This window comes from Lycorma delicatula, chromosome 1 (assembly GCF_047948215.1).
Source record: "Lycorma delicatula isolate Av1 chromosome 1, ASM4794821v1, whole genome shotgun sequence".
Lineage (NCBI taxonomy): Eukaryota > Metazoa > Arthropoda > Insecta > Hemiptera > Fulgoridae > Lycorma > Lycorma delicatula.
In genome coordinates this window covers 153,223,989-153,242,762 of record NC_134455.1, presented here as the reverse complement: position 1 = coordinate 153,242,762, position 18,774 = coordinate 153,223,989, and the positions used below count along the sequence as shown (strand labels likewise).

Below are 18,774 nucleotides of genomic sequence, written 5' to 3'. Positions count from 1 at the left end.
CGTCACCAACAGGCAGTCATGTCTCAGCCAATGTCCCAACCAACTGCATTCTCTTCTTTTTATTATTTCAATAATCGCCCTCTCTTCTCCCACTCTATGAAGCACCTCCTCATTCCAAACTTTCCGTCTAGCTGATTTTTTCCATCCTCCTCCAAACCCACATTTCAAAGGCCTCCAACCATCTCTCCTCTCCCTTCTTAATAGTCCAATTTTTTTATACATTGTTCATGGTTAGAAGTTACTTTGTTTTTAGCAGTTTTGATGGCTTCATTACTCGTCAATCCCTTTGTGTAACAAAGTAAATTTTATGTGGTATTAAAGTACATAAAAAGTACTTAACTGCTGTAAACATTTCAGATTTTTTTCACTTGTCCAACATGTGGTTTTTGGGTCCCAAATATGAGACATTTTCAAAATCTTACGATTTGTCGGCCATTTTTTTTTTTTTTAATGAAGGACACTGTAACAGTCCAATTTTTTTTATAAGTACTACTAGTACCTAAGAGTTTAAAGGTAAAAAACAGGGCTGTTACCCTAAGCCCTTCATTATTTATTTTGGGTCTAAAATTTAAAAAAAAACCAACAATTTGTAAACGTAACTTCAGTAAACATTACAAGATTTGGTTATATAACAAAATGAATTTTGAGTACACTAATATGAAGTTCCATCTTTAGTCTTTTCCAAAAAGCCCTTTTTGACCTCTGTATAATGTAAAATAAGAATGCTGCAGCTCATGGAAAAAGTGATGAAAATGGCTGTTTTTACCTGTTGGCAAGTTAGAAAATAATCTATTACTTAAGAAAAAAACTTTTTTTAAATATAAAAAAATATTTTTTGGCCACTACAAGTGGGTAGTTATCGTATACAAAGTATCATCAAAATCAAAAATAGTTATGTAATAAAACTATTGAAAATTTGTTGAATTAAAATGGAATACCCCTGTATATTAATTTCTCATTACACCATTGTGTTCAGGTTGTACCAGATAACAAACTTGCCAATGTAATCGCTAAAGAAGCTTAGCTACTGATACTTAGCCAACATTTGCAGATTGTATTGTTTCTTTAAACTTGCTGTATTTGGGAAAATCTGTGTTGAAGAATGAGTGGTTGCCATTGACAATAATAAGTTGTGTTGCCTTGGAAGAGTTTAATGTATAGTAGCCATGAGAAATTAATCAAGTGCTGTTTGTGTTTAGGACATATTTAGGTAATGCATAGCATTTTAATGTTGATTAATAATGCTTTAGTTTATTTCATGTGAGATTGTCATTTAATAGTGTGTCATATTCCTATTAATTTTGTTCATTGGTGGCTTTTTGGGTGATGACATTAATAGGTTGTTTTCTTGTGAGTGGCTGGTCTGCATACGATTTATTTTAAACGTACTTGTTTGTAATATTTTTAATTTTATGTTTGGGTTGGAGCCCTTTATTTTCTAGCACAGCTACTGGTTGGTTTTCAGCTTTGTGTTATATCGTAGGATGCAACTGTCTTGCATTTCAGTGGATCATATTTGTTTTTATTTCATTTCTATGTTAGTTATAGCAGGTGATATCAACGTATGGAAACAGCTTTATATACTGCATATCTAAATGGTATTTGGTGGCAGAAAGAAATGGGTATCTACATAGTTAAGAAAAAAATGTGTATTATTGTGGACTTTTAATTTTTGTCCACCATATTGAATAAGACTTATTAAAATTTTACAAGAGAAACAATGGTGAAACCTGTTTTTCTGTTAATACCTTCATTATCAATTTATAAGCATTCAAAGTTGCAATGACAGAAAAATCGTGTTAATTCATTTGTATATATATATATATATATATATATCATGATATTAAACTTTGTTTAATCAGCCATTTATTATATATATATATATATATATATATATATATATATATATATACAATAAATCTTGTATTCTAATCTCTGTTATCATATGTCTATAATAGCACTAACTAATGTGGTACTTTGAAAGCAATTTTTGTTTCTCTTTTTAAAGAGTATCCCAGTTAGAGGATGTTCTAGTGGTCCTGTTATACATTTTTTCAGATTACTGAAGTTGTAGGGGTTTTTTTTAACAAAAAATTGCATTGTATAAATGGTATGAAAATATTTTTAATGACTTGTCATCATTGCTTAGTATTAATTAGGTTGTTGTAAGATATATATTACCAGATGACATTCTGATACCTTCCAGTATTTTCATTTGAAAATTAAGTGTATTGAATGGATAAATTAATGCACACAAAATATATAATATTATTTTAGAAGAAAATTAATTTACATTGTTTTTATTGATACTGTTAAAAAAAGTAATTTATTTTTAAATTTACACAATTTTTCAGACATTACAGTTGAAAAATTTTTCAGTCAGGGTTCATTGAGTGTAAATTATCTTGAAACTCTCAAGGGCGATAAGCATGCAGGGTCATATCTAGATTTAATCTAGCTGGAAGTTACACTTTCACTTATTTTATTGTGTTTCGATGTCTTTGTACAGATTTTAATATAGATATTTAAAATATTTTTCCTATTTTAAATAAAATTTCTACTTTTTGTATTGTTCTATTGTGTACCTATTCTTACAGTTGCACTATGAAAAAAATAAGTGAAAAAAAATAAAAATAACTCGTTTTATGTGATTCTGTGAAAAATTATTTTTATGATGAAGTAAATTTGCTTTAATTTGTGTTTTTTGTAAATTTTTACATTGTGTATAAAAATTAAATAAATTTTGACCAAAATGAACTTGAAAATATGTATATTATATTGTTTTTTTATCAACTATAAAAAAAACAATATGGTTTATTTGATATTTAGATGTGTAACTGTAACTTTGTTTAATCAGCCATTAAAATCAGCAACGGTACTTTAGAAATTTAATTTCATGGGAGTAAAATTAAAAATATTATTTTGTGCAAATTTTCTTTGTTACATAAAATTTTAAGTAATTCTGTTATTATTTTTTTTAGTTGAACAATCTGTAATTTGTTGTTAATAAAATTTGGTTTTAATAAATATTTTGGGTAATACTTCTTTATAAATCGTTCATTTTGAGAATAAAAGAGTAGATTATTGGTGATTCAAGCCGTGGTCGTGTACGACCTTCCCACTGTATACAAAAGCATGTGTTTGTGAGCTTGCACGCACCATGCTTATGCCCTGAAACCTTACACTGCATGGTAATGCCTATGCACTGAAACAATACCTAATGCTAAGACATGTATTTAACTCTTGGCCGAAGTTATCTATCATTTTTTATTAAACCTAATCAACATGTAATGTTGTTTCCTTTATACAATACCAGGGATCAAAAGTAACCCTAAAATAAAGAAAATTTAAAATCCTGTGAGAAGCAGCCCCGCTGACATCTCTATCAAACTAATCTCTCACATAGAGTACTAAATGATGCAAATCATTCTCAGTAAAAATTTACTGAGATATCTATGTAACTGGACAGAAAAAACCATGAAGAATTAATATCAACATATCAGAATAAAAAATCATTTTTCTGTGATTAGAAATGATGTTGATTAGTTCCAATCTAAATACTGATTTAAATTCGTAGTGATGGTTTTATAAGTTTATTGTACTAACCGCATAACAGATTCTGGGCAAGACAGTAAACCACCATTATTAATCCTTGTTAGAGACAATCATTGAGCAGGTTGTTTGTTCCCTTCTTCCCTTCCTTTTCTATATCATTTAATAGTTTTTGTTTGGCTAGGTGAACAGAATTGGGTCAGCCTGGTTTCAATTATTGCACTATGCCAACACCTTCCAGTACCAGCTTACCATCATTTTTTTTCCAGTTTAATGAGTTAGTAATCATGTTTTCCTAAGAATCCTAAATTATGTTTCCCATTCAGTATTGCACAAAAACCAGACTTGTGAGTTTGCAATGCTGCTAGAAAAAAAGGCATTTCTATTCATCAATCAACCAGTTAACAATAAAAGGCAGGTTTTAATTGTGATAAAACCCCATCAAATTTTCCAGCTGTCCAATATTTTTGGTTACTAATATATATTCTCCCTGAACAAAAATAAATTCTCTGTTTAGCTAACAGTAACGTAACCCCATGTTCCGAAAAAGAATATTTGTTTTATGAAATCTGTTAATTATGTTATCAGATACTTTAGATAAGTATTAATCAGCTTATAAAGTGTTATATTTAACACTTAAATTTACTGAATATATCCCAATACTCTACATTCAAATAAAGTAAAAAAAGCAACATCCAGAAATAATTATTAAAGGATTTTTTATATTTAAATGTTAACCCTATAAGTTTATTTTTATAATTCTTATTTTTACATAGTCTAATTCAAATTAAAAAAAAAAAAATGAACGTATGCCCTTAGCTTCACTATGTACTTTTTCTTGTTTTTAAAAAAATAATTTAGTAAATTTTTCTCTCCATCATAATACACACCAGAGAGGTAACATATGGTATATGTTCAGTTAATACAAACAGCAGTCGCTATAGTTTATGAATAGTTTTTTTTTTATTCCTTTTTGTGATTTTTTTTTTAGTTTAATTTTTTTTTTTTTTTTTTATGAATAAGTAATTGAAATAAATTTAAGTTGAATTCCTGAAAATTCTTTTAAGAAATAATTAAAAATCTGTACAGAAAAAATGAAGTAATAAAAGGTTAATTACAAATTAAAATTAACAATACAGTTTGAATGTTAATTGAAAAAAGATTTTTAAATTCTGAATTTTCATGAATAAGATATCAAATTCATTAATTGTGTTCTATGAGTGAGTGAATTATAATAAAAAGATAATTAGTATATGCGAAGTAACTGTATCGTTCTATGTAATCCTTCTATCGGAAAACATTTGGTTTCTTCCTTTTTTTTATGATAAAAATTAACGATTTCAATGGATTTGTTGACATAATTTTGTAAAGATATGCTGTTAGGTTTTGTGTTTTTTAAAAATTGTATACATTTACAAAGAATTACTGTATACAAGTTCTGGGAGAGATTATCTAGAATCTGATGCATATCACACAGGGGGTGGGTATTTATAAACCATTCTTTTGTTATTTTTTGTAAATTAAGTTAAGCTTGATTTACATGTGTAATTTTTTTATGTTTGTTGTTCAAATTGTGAAGTTTATTTTTATTATTCTTATTTTTGCATAGTCTAATTCAGATTTTAAAAAAATGAAACTTTACCATGGATCTTTCATGTCTTTTTTTTTTTTAAATAATGTAGTAAAGCTTTCTCTCTCCATCATAATACACACCAGAGAAGTATACATGCACATGGTGTATGTTCAGTTAATATAAACAGCAGTTACTATAGTTTGTGAACAGTACTGAATCACACATTTCTATAGTACTTAATCAGTACTATTAGTACTTTAATCAGTTGATTATGCCACATTTTTCTTAAATCAGTTAATTCTTTTTTTTATTGACAGGTCATTTTACTCCATGGAAAAATATTTATCCAAACAGCTGTAGAATAATGGATTTTTTAAATTTAATGCTTACCCATGGTTTCTAAAATATATTTGAAAATTCTTTTCAGCATTGTATGAATTTTTTTTTGTATATATAAAGTTAATGTTAGTATTCTTAGATACTACTTTCAATTTTTTTCTTCAATATTTTTATTACTTAATATTGTTGTATTTGTTTGATGATGATTTTGATGCTGGTATTAATAATTATTTAATACAATGTTATATTTTTCCATAGAAAATCTTGGGGGAAAATGTGTGTTTATATATATTAGCAGCTACCTGTGGTTTCTCATATGCAATCTTGACATGTAGCTTGAGCCCTTCAACACTTATTTGATCTTCAGTTTTGGCAACTCTGGATGCTACATGAAGTTCAGCTTGTGGATTTTTTGTAACCTAACACTACGCAAGTGAGGTCGACAATGAGGTGGAAAATGGGCGAGAAGGATATAGCATACAAAATGGTGACATACACACAATGGAGTAAAGAACAAAACAACTGTGCAACAATTTTCAACTTTTGATTGTTAATAACTTAAGAACAGAGAAGGCTGTCAGGACCAGGAAATTTTCATCTTATAACAAATTTTATCAGCTTTCAGAAAATCAGTTTCTACATTGGTTTATTTCCTCACTGTTTTGAAATATTCATGAAAAACCACAAAGCTGGATGTTAAAGTTTGCTTAAGGAGGTGGGAATAATTTTTTTCAAAATGATATGTAGATAACAATTCCTCTTGTTTGGAAATGTTAATGTGCAAACTTTCATCATGATTGGAATAAAACTAGATCTGTATAACAGACAGTTTCAGCTTCAGAATTTCAAAAAATCCTCTCTTAGTGAGCACTTCTTTAAGAACATGTATACAAATTTTCAACAATTTATCTTTAGATGTTTTTGCTGGTGTTAAATGTGAATCGCTAATGACATTTTCTTTATATATATATTTTACTATTTCTCCTTTTCATCATATTTATTCAGGAAATTAAATATATTGGTATTAAAGAAAATTTCACAGTTTTTATTCTGCTACAATAAAGTCTACTTTCCTGTTGTAAATATTATATCTGACTGCCAGTATTCGCTAGTTGTTTAACTTTCTTTCTTCATTCATGGATGAAACTGTAGCTTAAAATAGGAGAAATATACTGTACAAACGACTCGTGAACTAGTTGGTTGATATATTTATATCATTTAACATTGTATAGAACTGTTGTAATATGTGTAAAGGTTTTTTTTTAGAGAATTTTAAAAGTTTCATTGGCTATAAATCTTCCAACTGGGAGTAATAATAAAAGTAATTTAATTTGTTCAGTTACTTACCCTAGATTATAGATTATTTATGTTTATGTCACCTATAAACTATTGTTCCAATATCTTTTTTATCTCATGACTTCAGTGAAAAATGTCTGTCGAGTGTTAAATATTTTAAAATTGGTTGTGTTTAAACAAGTAGTAATTGGTTGAAGCCAATATAACTCAGATTTAGTCAATTTTAAATTACATAGTTTTATTATTAAGATATTCATTAAAAGTTTTAACGTTTAGTATACAGTTACATAAGTATTAAGTAAGTCGATTTAAAATAAAAAATATCCTAGATGTTTTCACGTTGATTTTCTCACTTTTCTTTCACAATTTCAAAAAAAAATATTTCAACTTAGTGGATAAGTGGAAACTTACGAACGCCATATATATTAGTTAAAATTGTTAGCCATATTTATTACTTTCTGATAACTTTTATTATGAAATAGTTACTTCTATTAAACTTCTATTTTCATTTTTATGAATGCAAAAGAAACCATGAATGTGGAATGTACGGCAAAAATCATGCTTGGGTTACATTCTACAACTGTACCTACGAATATTTATAATTGTACAAATATTTCTCTATTCTCTAGTAAAGCTATTAGTTTTCCCTTCAAGATAATATTTCTTAATGTGCTGTAAGGACTTTAATTTCAGACCATGTTTTGTTCATATAGTCACTTTATATAAAATTTAAATTTTATAATTCATATAATTGGAAAAAGAGCAAAGGGGGAAGAGAGAGAAATGAAAATGGGAAATAGGGGGAAAATGAAAGAGGAATGTTTGTAAAATATACTGATGTATCCTGAGCTCTTAAGCCAATACTGCATGGAGAGGAGTTACCTGTATCACCATCTAATCTGACATTGCTTGAAGAATAATTTTAAAATGAAGCAGGTGATGTAGAGAATGTTAAAGAATGATGATGAAGGATGTTATCAAAGCAGCAAGCTAAATTTCTAGGGTCTAGACTGCAACAGTGGAATCTTTTAGCAAAAAAAAAAAAAAGTTACTGTGTTTAGAACACAAAATAGACTTTCAATTTATTTTACTATTAAAAATTCTTTCTGTGTTTGTATTGATGACGATGGCCTGATGAAAGAACTTGGAATTCAGCATAGTCCTGAAAAATGGTGTCTTTTTATTGACTTTTTAAGTTAGCATTAAAGCAGTTTTATTGCATAATGGTAACAACCAGCCATCCATTTCATTAGCTCATGCAGAAGACAAGAAAGAAATGTTTGCAACTATGGCATCAATATTAGAAGCAATAAAATACAAAGAGCATAAGTGACAAGTTTGCAGTGATCTGAAAGTCGTTTGTGTTACTTCTTGGTTTACAAGATAGGTTTATGAAATATTGTTGTTTTCTTAGTTTTCGGGATAGTCGTGATACAAAAAGTCATTAACCAAGTAAAGAACTGGCCATTGCGGCAGAATTTTCTGGCTTGTGAAAATAATGTAAAACATTTATCATTAATTGAGAGTGGTAAAATCATACTGCCACCACTTCATATAAAATTCGGACTCATGAAAAATTTTGTAAAGGCACTAGACAAAGGTGTACCAGGATTTAATCATTTAAAAATAATTTTTCCTAAATTGAGTGATGATACTCTCAAGGAGGATATATTTATTGGTCTGCAGATCAAGACTTAAGGACTCTTCTTTTGATGATAAACATAGTGAATGTGAACTAGCTGCATGGAAGTCCTTCAAAGAAGTGTAAGTGTTTAGGCATCAGAAAAGATGAAAATTATATTTTAGAAAACTACAAACATTAAGTGTAGAATGTCATTAAAAATTCATTTCCTGCATTCCCACTTAGATTTTTTCTTGAAACTTTGGCTCTGTCAGCGATTAGCAAGAGAGCATTTCAGGATATTCTGACCATGGAGCATCAGTACCAAGGTAGATGTGGTCCTGGAATGATGGGCAACTATTGTTGGTTTTTGTTTAGAGAAACTGATCAAACATCGTACAAGCAAATAACTTTGTCAACATATTTTAAAAATTGAAGCTAAGACAATTCCAATGATTTAAACTTTAAGAATTGTTTTTTTAACGATATAAAGATTTAGATGTTTAGAAACTGATATTTTAAAATTGCATTAATGTATTTCAATTTATCTGTATTTGAATAAATAAAAATTTAGATGATTTAACCAAATTTTAAATGAATACTTCTCATAAACATATTTTTAAATAGTGATTTCACAGTTATTATGCATTTATTGGTAAGTAAATTATATGTATTTAAAAAAAAAGTGATATATTACACAAATTTTGATAACAGTTTAAGTTCTCCGGCCCAAAATTAGTTAAAATCTCCATGTACGTTTCAAGATACATGATAAAAAATCTTTCGTTGTGGAAAACTTTTTTCATTGTGGCTCTTAATAAATGTAGAAACTATTTTGCACCAATTTTAATTTAAAAACACTAATACATATACAGACATTGATATGTAGTTATATAATTTCAGTTAATAATGTGGTGGAAAAACAGAATTTCTTGTGAAGAAAAGAATTTTATTAAATCTGTAGGCAAGAAATATTGATATTGAGAAAGTAATATATCACGTTACCTTAATGGAGAACAAAGTACAGGTTTTGTACTTTTCTCTACAACTGTAATGAATTCTCATGTTATTGCTAACTATGATTTCATGCATTTACTCTATCCCATTATTGTAATTTGTTCACTTGGTCGAGTAATCAGGATAATTTTTCTGTTTGATTAAAGGTACTTGTCTCTATCTTTAAGTCATGTCAAGATGCAAGATCAGCAATGATTTCAATTGTTTAAAATTTTAAAATGTATATTTTGATAAATTCATACTTGATTTAATGAATGAAATATATGTATTTCTTTAGCTGAAAATCATTGTACTATGTTAGGTTTATCATTAAAAATTGCCATATCCATTAAATTTTACATTTTGAAAATACAAATATATATATATTTTTTTTTTCTACAGACTTTTAACCTGTGGACTATCATCTCTTTGTCTTTTCTAAACTCACATTGAGTGTTTTTATTCAAACTCTCAATCAATGCTTTAATTGAATCCAGCCACTAGCATATATTAGTAATGTGGAAATTTCAATTTATACAGTCTTATTATTATTATTAGCCTAGATTTTGGAGATGGAATTAGTGGTATAAGTGTGTGGATGTTTTCATTATTAAAACATTTCTGATGTTGATTTGAAATGATGCTGTTACCCAGATTAAATTTTCATTACAGTATGTGTGAACTATTTGGTGTCAATTAAGTTAATTCTTAGTTGTGTATATTACCCCCTTACCATTCTTACAAAAGTAATAATTATCAATATGATTATTTTTCTTTTAAAAGAGAAATGTTGTACTCAACTCATTTTTCTTTTTGTTACAGTTGGTAAAACATCACTTATTACAAGGTTCATGTATGACAGTTTTGATAATACATACCAGGTGAGTTACTCTACAAAGTGTAATTAATATTTAGCTAGTTTTTATTTTTAAATGCTAATATTTTTAAGGAAAATTTATGAATGCAATTTTTTTTGCCTTGCTGATGACATTGGTTTTTTCTCAACAATTTGATGTACAATCAAAAATCTGTTCTGCACTTTTTACATCTTTAGTTATCAATTTTTAGTTTGTGTTGTCAACATCTGCTTTGTGTATTCTATTATCTTTCTTCACAGATTAACTAACCATAAGTGTCTTAATGTACTACAATTTGCCAACCTTGTTCAAACTTTTTAACAAAATTTTGTCATAAACTTGTACCTGCTTCATTTCATTGTTTTAATAATAGATTTAATTTTGATTTTATTAGCTGATATATTTTCTCTTATAATGCCCCTTTTCCCCTGCTAGCATGTTCTCCATTTTTCACAAAACAAGGGGTACAATAATTTGTTACTTCACATTATGAGTCTTTCTTAAGTCTGCATTGCATATAAAGCACCTGAAATATAAGGCAGTAGGCAGGGTTGATTTCTGTGAGAATAATAATTGTCTACTTTACCGCCAGCCCCTAGGATGAACAGAATGAAGGTGTGTCACCTCTTCCTGATTCTCATTCAGCGGGCTTGGAATACAAAGTGAGACAGTATGTTTATCTGAGTAAAGAAAGCAGCAGGATACCAGTAAACCCCTATCTTTGTGTTAGGTTATCTACAACCCTTTTGGTTTTGGCACTTAATATTTATATATGCCTTTTTTCTACTTTATAAATCTGTCTGTTCTTTGTTATTTGAATTTTTTATATTTAATTTAGTTAATACCGAAAAGGTCTAATTTTATTTATGTTTATTATTTATTTATTTTTTTTAGTTTTAAGTGGCATGAACTATTATGTTAATTTAACTGTTACTGTTAAAGGCCACAGCACATTTATTACCTATGTAATAGAAAATTCAGGATTGTCTAAATTCTTTGAGAAATAGCAGATTGTCATTCTGGGTATTGAAATCTTACCCTTTTTTTCACACCCTTTATATACATGAACATTTCTTGTGAAATAATATCCAATTTTTGTGGAATATTATTTTTTGAGGGATAGTGTATTGATCTTAAAATGCATTTTATTAATTTCAAAATAAAATATGGAATTGTATAAATTGCATTAAAAGTCAGTGTATATCATTTTCAGAACAAATAACTAGTAGACTATTTATTTTTTCACATTGAGTAAACGCTTACTTAAAAATTTTATCTATATCTTAAACGTAACTGAGACTGATTACTGACAGATCGGATTGGATTTGATTGATATGGTTCAATTGTTATTTAATTATAAGAACTAGCAGAAAAATGCTTTTTTTTGTATTGCATTACCATTTTAGTGTATATAAAATATGTTATTTTTATGTTTAAAAGTCTTCAATACAGATTCAGAATGCAGGTAAATTTGCAAATGTGCTGTTGTTTATTTCTTAATTTGGTTTAGTTCCTCTTATAGTGTAATAGTGTACTTTTTTGTTTTCATTTTTTAAATATTATTAATTGAAAAGTTATTTATATTTAAGGTATTATTCATTTTAAATTTAATAAATTACACCTGTATATTGTAAAAACAAATGTAAATTAACAATTCATTTTATATTCAGTTATATTTTCTTGTATCTCTGGAATCACCACATTGGTTTTCATGACATAAGTATAAACAAATTTATATAGATTATTTATTGCATTAGTGGTTATATGAAAATTTAAAGAAAACAAATGTGTTTAAAAATTTATGAATAAGAAACATAAATTACTGACTAAAGTCTTAAAAGAAGTAACAGTGAGAATAAGAAGATTTATAGTAAATAAATAATGAATGATTATTGTTATGAATAAAACATAATTGAAGAGGAAAATAACCAAAAATGAAAAGTAACAGATAATGCTTTAATAAAATCTTGAGTATTCAAGAATTTGGAATATTTTTCAATTTTATCCATTATTTTCAAACTGCCAATTTTATATGCTAGTCAAAGTCTATGAGGGAGGGTCATATAATTTATAAAATCAAGTAAAATTTGATAGACCATTAGTGACAGCCAAGATACATGCATCACCAGATAATATGAAGTATCAATGTATTAGAAGTTAATCTAAAGATGCTCTGAAGATGAATGATAAAAGGACAGTTTCACAGCATCGTCTTGCTCTCACAACTTGTTTATTGACAACATTATCAATATAATGGTATTAATTCACAAAATAATAGTAACATTTACAAAAGTATTACTTACAAGTTTATAATAAGTGCTGGAAATGTCCACCATTATTGCATTGAATGCATTGATGCATTAATGCATGCATCAATGCATTTTCTTACATTGTATGCTACCTTTTTCAGTGTGGCAGCAGTGATATTTGCTATGCAGTCCTCAATATTTTTTTTAAGTTTATCAAGTGTATGCTGGTTGTTTAAGTTCGCATTATCTTTCAAAAAGCCTCACAAATAAAAATCAGGAGAACTCAGGTTTGGTAAATGAGAAATTATTCCGATCATCGAAGAAATACTACTGTTCGCTGTGTGTGCAGTTGCTCAGTCTTGTTGTAGTCAGCAATCATGTTCCATCAGCATGTAGCAAAGGTATAAACTGCATGATTATTTCTTGATACCATTCAGCTGTGATGGCCTCTGAAAAAAGATAGACCCAACAGTTCTGCGACGAAATACACCACACACCAATTTTTTGTAATGGCTGTTCATGGAACATATGTGGGTTCTCTGAAGACTATATTCTGTAATTTTGACTGTTAACATATCCACTAAGATTAAACCAAGCTTCATCGCTGAAAAAAACCTTTGTCTAGAACCGACATGTCATTTTGAATGAAACTTCAAACCACCGACAAAACTGCATTTTTTCTCTTTATCTGGTTCTTGGAGCTGATGACTAATGTTAATTCAATATGGATATAATTTTAGAACTTTAGTAGCCTTATAAACACTTCCATAAGATAGCCCAATTTGGTTATAAAGTTTTTGAAATTTTTTTTTTTTTGAAAATGAAGTTCATTTTTTTTTATAAATTAAGGGAATCAAAATTTTTCCTAAAATTGGTTGTGAAAAAAATCCAAAATAATTGGTTATTAATATTTTCTTATTGAACTCATTTGATATGTATTCTGTTGTAAGTTGTGAATACCTTTAATTAGTATAGTTATGTCTGTTTTGCATTTAAACAGGGATTACATTTTTTTTAAATATGTTTATGTGAGGATGTAAAATTGGCAAGGCTAATTGTTTCTGAAATTTTATTAACTTCAGTTAAACATAATCTGATATGTTAAATTTGTAATGTAATTGAGTAATAACAAAAGTATTTACTATAAGCTGCTATAAGAAAGTAAATAGGTTAAAGGTAAAAAAAAAACTAATTAAAAAATAATAAGTTTAGAAATGCAGTATAGAGTATAATGTTTAATGTAAAAAGTTATAAATAAATTTATCAGTTTTCTTTTAGGTTGGTATTTGTCAGGCTTGCATGCAGATTCAAAAGCAGTCTTGATAAGGAATATTTAATTTATAAATAATTCTGTAAAACTCTTACATCTGAATAAATTAAATTTCAAAAAAGTGATTTTTTTGTATTAATGCAGATAATTTTATTCTTTAAAGCTATAAATAAAATGTTAATAACTTTTCAAATAATACATAGAAATTTTCAAATTACAATAAGAAAGAGGACATATCAATTTCATCTGCCATATTATTGTTGGTGAAACATTTTTCCCCAGAGGTCTATTTGAATTTTGCTTAAAAATGTATAACTGTTTATAGTTAATATAGAACATTTCATTTATTATTGACCTGTATAAAACTGCATTTAGGTTTATAAAAGTAAACCTAAATATAGGTTTATCATTAAATACAGGACTGGCTGGCTTTCTTCCTTCTAAAAACGCAGTCTTCATAGGAATACTACATACAATCCTCACAGTTATGTAGTCTGAATCTTGAAAAAGAAATAAATTTATTTTAGCTAAATCAATATAAATTTCATTTTCATAAGACTTGAATGATGAGAATGCTAAGAAATTTTTATTGAATTAACTTTTAGTTTTGACAAGGCAATATATGAAAAAGAAACTAGCAGTCTGATGGTATTGAAATACTGTAAATAGCAAAGCCCCATTTAATTATTTGGTTACTGAAGATCACAGAAGTTATACAGTGTTGGGTGCAGTTTCACTAAATGCCATCATTTTAATGATCCTAAACTAGTGTAATCAAGATTTAGAAGTATGGATTTGAAACCTGTAGGTTCACTAAGTGACTTGTGTTGTGGAGTTAAATTTGTATTGGAGCATTACAGTATTATAATCTGTATTGATTTGAGCATTTCTTTTAATTTTGATGAAACATTGTTACTTGGGTTTCATGGGAAAACATGTTTTATAAAATATACTTTTAAAATTTTGTAGTTTACTACTGAAAACCTGGGTGGGATTTAAAATTAGTTTATTTTTGTTATTACATGTACGTATATAGATTTATTCTCATTCTCAGTTTTAAATATAATTTATTTATCATGCAGTTATAACTTTTCTTTTTTATATGTTTAATAAATTACTCTAATGCATTAATATAATGACTGTGAACTGCTTTTTCAATGACTTACAGTGCTTTAATGGTATATGTTTTATGCCACAATATTACATGTGTGTTAGAGGTTTTTCCTTAAAGTGGATCAATATATGCTTTGTTTCCTTGACAAAGCAATTTAGAGTTGTATTCTCTTGTGCTTTAAATTTTGTTAAAATGTAAAATAAAAATACTGGTTTCTAATTTTTTTATAGTGTTAATTTTATGTTTGAAAGTTGTAATAAAATTATAGAAAGTATTTTCTGTATTTTTTCATATGATCCCTACTTAATTATAAAAAAGTATAGATATTTTATTGGACATGATAAAACATAGATAGTACAAAATTACACTGCAATAATTTGAAATTTCTTTTCAAAATTTACATTTCAAAAGAAGTAGAAATACTCACTTGCTAGTAAATAAGAATGCACTTGTAGATAGATAATACACACCCATATTTGTTTACTGAGTCAGAAAATATTGAAAATACATCATTTTATACATAAGCTACTCCAAAATCCCAAATGTCAAATAGACAAGAATTAAAATTTTTAATTTTATGAAAATTTTAGTTATACTAGGAAGTTTATTCCAAGATTTATAAGTGAAAGATTTGAAAGAAAGCTAATAAAGATCTGATGTTGTAAGTTAATAAATTCACCTAGAATGTAGTGCAGAATATAGAAGTCTTTTTTCATGTACATAAAAGAATCAAGTTTTACTTATGTTTAAGTAATTTTTTTTTGGAAGATATTGAGTTTTAATAAATTTTTTAAAAACTTTTATAAAACTTCTTTTAAAAGTTTTTTAATTGATATTTGTCCTTCAGATATTAATGCTCGATTTTAAATTTTAAAATCATTTGTTAACAAGATTAAATAGAAGTTTCAGAGGTAGTTAATACTTTATTTTTTTTTATTTTTAATTATGTACATCAATTTACAGATACACTCAACTCCCAATTATTCCAAATAATAACCAGGAAGAGGATGACAGATAATCCAAAATCATGGTTGATCCAGAAATAATATTTGAGTAATATGTGTTAAAATGATGTAATTCTGTACTGCAGTTCAGTATTTACTTGCACTATTATATTAATGTATTACTGTAAATAATAAAATAAAATACATTACACTACACTACACTGTAATGTATATCGTAAAAGTAATATGCAGAAGTTTATTCAAAATATGTAGTGATTAGTTACAAATGTTCACTATAACTAATACTGTACAAAAATGGATTGTATATACAGTTGTACTTTGTAATGAATTAACAAATACTACAGAACTAATGAGAAAATAAAAAAATAAAAAATACATAGACATTAAAAAAGATTAATAAGTTGTTCATTTTACTCTTTCAATTTTTTTAAAAAATAAGAAGCACTTGATTGTTGTTTTGATGTTTATAAACTACTCTCTTTTAATTGAACTTCATAGTTGCATAGCATAATAAGATTGAACAATTAACCCTGTTTATATATATATATATATATATATATATGAATCCTCCAGTCCTATCATATCCACAATGAACTGTAGAACAGCATTATCAAATTCAAAACAAGTACACATTCAAGCAATGAAGGAGAAAAACCTATTGCAGAATGATGAAAAAACTTTAAATTTTTAAGTTCTTTATAAGTTTTTAAAACTTTATTTTTTGGGGGGCAGAATACAGTTAAGTCACAACAAGATCATGGATAATCGGGAGTTGACTATGTACATTTCGCTTAATATTTTCAATTGTGGCATTTGTCATTTCTTAATGAGGTAAAAATAAAAACATATATTAAATTTATAATAGTACCTAAGTTACAAGATTTATAATTGCAACTTTAATTTATAGTACCTACTGTGTATAGTGTTTTAATTTCTTCTATGAGTAATGGTAAACTTGAGGTATCTTCAACTGAAGATAAGAAACAGATTAAACTGTTAATTGGTATTTTTTTGTTTGTAATTAAATTATAAATTTGTGAAATTCTTCTTGAACTGATAAATATATTTTGTTAGAGAAAAAATAAAATAATTTTTATCTTTGTCATCTAACAAAAGAAAAAGGAATAATTTTGAACATTTTATTAGCAAATACTTAAGACATTAGCATTTTTGGATTCATTTAAACCAATTTATTTTTAGAATATTACTAATTTTGTATCCATTAAGTTGTCTCAAATTGCCAACCAGTTTTAATAAAATTTTGAATCTGTACAAGAAGGGAAAGTCTGTTAAAATTCTTAGCAGTCATTTAATAGTATTGCTGTGCAAAGTAAAGTTAAAATAAACTCTAATTATAAAATAAAATTTTATCTTTACATAAGAAAGATGTAAATCAAAGTGTTTCCTTACACAGACAATTGAACGTTTTACTTTTTTTACAAACAATAAAAAATTAATTCCTTATGGTCTGTCATTGCAATAACCATAATGGTGTCATACGTGAACTGACAGAGATAAAAATCACATCCAAAAATGGCTAAACCATGCTTATGATATCAAACATTTCACTTTGGACACCAGTTAAAATGAAGAAATTTACTATCAACTTCATGTTAAATAAATGCTATTTAAAGAAATTATAAGTCGCACTTGGGCAGTACAGAAATACATTCATTTCATTGGTTATCACTTATTAGTGTAGTTTGTATTCAGTGTTGTCAAGATTTATCGGTTGAGATTGGGCAGAATCGCTTATTTACCATAATTTAATGTGCAGTCTTTATAAATAGTGTAATATAACTAGAAAAACATACATGCAGTCCCAAGGTTGAAAGCAGTAGTATTGAGCAATATCAAGAATGTGTTCTGTAATGAAATTATTAATTATATAGTTTGTAGAATTGATTAAATGTAAATTCATGTGTGTGTGTATACTGATGTTGCTGAACTCTCAGGAACTGCTGGTCCATTTTGGGTGTATTTCCATGAACTGTATTTCTGTAAAACTGAGAAAGGTTTTAGATTTAGTTTATTTATTGACACCTGAAAAGGTTTTTATAGTAGTAAGTCAACTGTCAGGATCGGCATCTGAGGCCGGCCAACATCAACCTTAATATTTTATCTTAGTATTTGATTGTAAATGATCAGTTTGAAAAAAGTCTTTAGTTTCTGTTATTTTTTACAGTATTTTCAGAAAATGTAATGTTTTCTACTGCAAGTATATAATAATGTATGAATATAATTTGTTTATGTATAATTAATTTCAGTAGGTAATTGACTAACATAATTTTATCAAGTAACCTTGTGAAGGTTACTTTATGTACCTTCACCCCATTATGATGATTGAACTTTTATCTCAGTTTTGTAGCAGCAGTAAACCCAGCTTTCACCATCTGTTATGATCCTTTGCATGTTTCATTGTCATCAGTTTGTTCAAGAATTTGCCGACAAATGTCCACTCGATGTTCTTTCTGCTATTTGGTTATTAAATGAGGAACAAACTTTGCTGCAATTCGATGCATGTTAAATTTTTCCGTCAAAATATCATGGAATGATGATCCAATCAAGATTCTAACCTCTTCTGCAAGTTCTCTGATAGATAATCATCGATTTGCACGCACCAGATCATTGATTTTCTGAAGTTGAGTGTCATCAGTTGAAGTCAAAGGCCTTCCTGGTTAAGGGTGACCTTCAATTGACTGACGACCACTTTTAAATTGTGAAAACCATTCATAACATTGCTTATAATCCAGAGCATCATCTTCATAAGCTTGTTTAAAAATTTAAAAGTTTCTGTGAAAGTTTTCTCCATTTTTACACAAAATTTTACATTGCATCATTGCTCCAGAAAATCACACATTACAAAAGTCGCTATTAAGACTTAAACATGTTGCATTCAGATAAAAATAACACGATAATTAAATGAGATATCAGCAATTCAA

The 18,774-nt window shown here is 27.5% G+C and overlaps 1 protein-coding gene across 2 annotated transcripts in view; it reads left to right on the top strand.

Moving 5' to 3' along the window:
* Rab6 (RAS oncogene family member Rab6) overlaps positions 1-18,774 on the top strand; it is a 143,800-nt gene that overhangs the window by 39,733 nt on the left and 85,293 nt on the right. For both annotated transcript variants that reach the window (XM_075365335.1, XM_075365340.1), the window contains exon 2: positions 10,200-10,258. In XM_075365335.1, the coding sequence (XP_075221450.1) occupies positions 10,200-10,258 (59 nt within the window). The remainder of the gene's footprint in view (positions 1-10,199; positions 10,259-18,774) is intronic.